This window comes from Fragaria vesca, linkage group LG6 (assembly GCF_000184155.1).
Source record: "Fragaria vesca subsp. vesca linkage group LG6, FraVesHawaii_1.0, whole genome shotgun sequence".
NCBI classification, from domain to species: Eukaryota; Viridiplantae; Streptophyta; class Magnoliopsida; order Rosales; family Rosaceae; genus Fragaria; species Fragaria vesca.
In genome coordinates this window covers 25,593,014-25,597,182 of record NC_020496.1, presented here as the reverse complement: position 1 = coordinate 25,597,182, position 4,169 = coordinate 25,593,014, and the positions used below count along the sequence as shown (strand labels likewise).

General features: G+C 37.5%; 1 protein-coding gene across 1 annotated transcript; it reads right to left on the bottom strand.

Moving 5' to 3' along the window:
• Positions 1 to 1,159: 1,159 nt before the first annotated feature.
• Positions 1,160 to 2,704, bottom strand: LOC101303826 (shikimate O-hydroxycinnamoyltransferase-like). Its single transcript, XM_004303737.1, has 2 exons — positions 2,254 to 2,704; positions 1,160 to 2,107 (listed from the first exon to the last, which is right to left on the bottom strand). Exons 1-2 carry the CDS (start codon positions 2,665 to 2,667, stop codon positions 1,160 to 1,162), a joined length of 1,362 nt encoding a protein of 453 aa, XP_004303785.1. The 5' UTR covers positions 2,668 to 2,704.
• Between the last annotated feature and the right edge of the window lie 1,465 nt (positions 2,705 to 4,169).

The window sequence follows — 4,169 nt, the reverse complement described above, 5'->3', positions numbered from 1 at the left end:
GAGAGAGAGAGAGATATGGGTTGTAGATTTCAAGATGAGGTAGGAGAGTTTTGTCCGAAGTTTAAACTAATATCTCCGTAAAACTTGCATCATATATATCATAAGAAAGAGAAAGTTAGAGCCAATTTAGAGCATAGCAAGCACCTAAACACTCATATGACATATGTGTATACACAATTTCCTTTTAGAGCGGTGTCTCTCTTTGAAATTAAAGTGTGAACCTTCTTATTTCGTTCATTTTCAAGTCGCATTTTCACATATTAACCGTATTATGTCTATAACATAGTGTGTATATCATTCCTACACAGTTTCATCTAATTTGTAGATCATTTGGGTACCGAATTAGATTCAATAAATCAACATAACAAAAACTGTCCAAACAGAACAAAACTATTCGTGTAAATCACAATTACGGAAGCTCAAATGATCTCCAAATTTGATGAAACTTTACAGAAATGATCTACACATTTAGACACTAAAATGTGCAGTTGTGGAAATGCGACCTGAAAGTGAGCAAAATGAGGAGCACCACGCTTTAATTTCAAAGTGGTGTCCTGCTCTGGAAGACAACTGTATATATTTCACTATATATCCAAAAATTGAATTAATATTTATCTATATAAGGATGTATTAATATTTTCTTCAAACATAATTGAATTTTATATTTAAGAAATTTAGTCGGTGTAACCTAAACACTCACAAGACTACTCCACTGAGATATATCGAATTAATTCACTGAAAGTAGTGTAATAGGTGGTCAAATCACAAATACATATTTTTTTAACATAAAATTAGATTATGTCATATTATATCAACCTAACCAAAAATATTAATTCATGTTCATGTGCTCCTAAAAGACCTAGAAAATAATAAAGACCCAAGACTAATGGTCATTTAACCCACAAAACAAATATATTTATGTCTATATTTATAAATAGGACATAAATCAAAATTTTCTCTTATATTTAACGAAAAAATTAACGGAAATATTAAACTGTCAAACTGAGCATAACTTGAGGTACCCTCTTCTAAACATTGGGTACCTGATTGATCATACATAAGGTACAATATAGAAGGAATTTAACTTCAATCTCCGTGTATACAGAATTATTGAGATAAACATTTGGTAATTATAAATACTTACAATAATAAAATTTAATTAAACAAGATAATCATAAGTCAAGGGCTTGAACACATGACCACCCTCCTTCTCTATCACGTCCAACTGCCCTTTCAACATGTGCATGTACACAACCCAGTCCCCATTCCCCACCGGACTCGGCATCGGCATCACATACCCGGAGCTGCCTCCCCATGAAAAATGGTACGACCCAAAAAGCGGTGCCCCCCAACCGAAATCCACTTCAGAAACCGGAAGCCTTTGGCCGGAGGACACCACGAAAGCAGGACCCTCTTCGCTTCCGCTGCAGCATATCTTGGCCATGCCTGGCACCGGGCGGTGAGCCTCCACCCAGTCTATCAGCCCTAAGAAATGTTCCTTCGTTACCGCACATTCCAGAAACTCATGAACTTCATCAGCTACCCAATTCAGTGATTTTTCATTGAGCTCTTGTATTACTTTATCTCCGAATGGAATAGACAAAACATTGCCAAAGTAACTAGCCATCTTATTTTCATCGGCTAATCTAGACCTTCCGTCAACTACAATACCCATTTTGCATAATTTTTCGACATCATTGCCGGTTTCGCTTCCGGCAACCATTTTCCACAAGAATGCAGAAAAGGACACCAGCTTGGACCTTTTGCAACCACTGGAGCTCGCAAGTGCTTGGAGCTTGATAAGTTGCTCTGCTTTAACGTAGTATATGCGACTGAGAAGTCGGTCTTCATGATCATTGGTCTCCATTTTGGGAGGAGGGGGCAGAGATGTGACAGGGACGTACAGGTCATTTAGGGAAGGATGGATCTGACCGGGACGGCGAGGGTTTAACAAAGAACGACGAAAAGAAGGTACGATAATGACTGGAGATTCTGAGTTGGCCATCTTTGCCCATGAAACCAGAAACATGTTGGCTGAGTAGGCATCTGCTATGCGATGGTCAAATGTGCATGCCACCACCATCCCTCCACACTTGAGTTCAGTTGCCTGCAAATTTGTACATTCAACTAGAGAAATTTGATTACTTCTGCTAGAGGAAATGGGTCAACTTCTGGTTCAAAACTACAAATTTCATAAACAAAAAACAAAACTTAAAACGTTGAAGTGAGAGGGAACAGGAGTCGGATATCAACCTGGACAGCCAGAATCCCATGCTTCTTGTTGGGAACCAATTTTCCTTCAATGCTCTCATCAGGGTTATGAAGGTTGAGCTCTTTAAGTTCAACGTCAGCAAAAGCTTCAGTGAAATCAACCCCACGGTTGTTGCACAGAATCTCAGGCTCCCCAACAGAGTTGGCCACCACCTCACCCGAAAAGGCATAGTATGTCACCAGGGCTTGGGCCAAGCCCTTCTTCAGAACCCCGACCCTGGAGGCGGCCACAGAGGGGCTGCTGTGGTTCTTGTAGCAGAAGAACACTCCCACATCGACTGGTGGCAGAAGCAAGTCGAGGTTGGAGAGTGGTAGCCGGTGCTCTTGCAATGGCAGTGCAGCGGCCACCGCATCTTGCTTCCTCGTACTCACCTTGAATTCTCTGCCTCCAGCCATGTTTCTTTGTTATCTGCTAGTTTTTTTTTTTTGAAGGCTTGTTATCTGCTAGTTAAGTTTGGTTGGTTTGGTTTGGTTTATGAGGAAGACACTAGATGAGCAGTGAATTTATAGGCAGTAGTTCGAGAGTGGAATTGGAATTCCTAACTAAAGCTCACTATAATTATATATTAAGGAAAATGTTTCTAGGCCTTATTAAGGTCTAAGATTTATGGCATTAATCTTAGGTGACATGCCAAATCACCTATTCACATCATCAAATAAAAAAATCATGCTAAAATTGAGAAGTAGTTTAGCGGCAAACTTGAATTTTCAGCCAAAATTGAGAACAAGTGTTTTTTTCTTAGTACCTATTTATTCCCTATATTATTCTTATTTTTTCTTTAAAAAAAAATAATCTTTATAGATAAGAGCTCAATAATCTTTTTAATTTTTATTGATGAGATCGAAATCTTTTTCAGAGTAATTTTATTTTCTGAATTTTAGTCATTAGATAGAACTTCAACGTGACTACTATTGTGGTATAACTGGTTTAGTAGATTTTATACAAATATATATCTTTGTGAAACAACTATATCTTGCAAATAGAGTTTTGAAAAATCGGCCACATGATGTGAGAGGTACAGTGTAATACGCATATGGTAGAAAAATCATATATTTTCGATAACGTTTAGGCCCCGATCAAGCCGGTCAACTCTATTTACGTTTATTCTCTCCTATGGGGAGCTCTATCATCGGGATGTAAACTTCCTCAAATTTTTACATTGGCTGCTACAACTCAACTACGTTAGAGTGTGTGTGCAAAAAAATCAACCAAAATATGTCAAAAGGGGGTAGATGAGAACGTTTTCGTATGATAAAGGACGTTAATTTAGGGTTGACCGTGCAGATCAAGACCTAAACGTTATCAAAAATAGATGAATTTTTTTCAATAGCCATATTTAATTACACGTACTTGTCACATTAGACGGTCAAATTTAATTTTATGAATTTTAGTCATAGGAACTTCAACGTGTTTACTAGTGTGGTATGACTTGTTTATTAGGTTTAATGCAAGTGTACATCTTTGTGAAGCAACTATATTCTTCAAATAGAATTTTGAAAAATTAGCCATAGGATGTGAGAGGTATAGTGAAATACGGCTATGGCAGAAAAATCACAAATTTTTGATATCGTTTAAGCCCCGATCAAGGTGGTCAACCCTATTTACGTTTATTTATTCATATGGGGAGCCTTATCGTTGGAAGGTAAACTTCCCCAAATTTTTACATGGGTTGTTACATCTCATCTACGTGAGAGTGTGTGTGTAGAATAATCAACCAAAATATGTCCAAAGGTGGTAGGTGAGAACGTTTTTGTGTGATAATGGACATTAATTTAGGGTTGACCGTGCGGATCAAGACCTAAACGTTATCAAAAATAGGTGAATTTTTTTCAATAGACATTTAATTACAGTGATCACATCAGACGGTCAAAATTTATTTTTGTGAATTTTAATCATA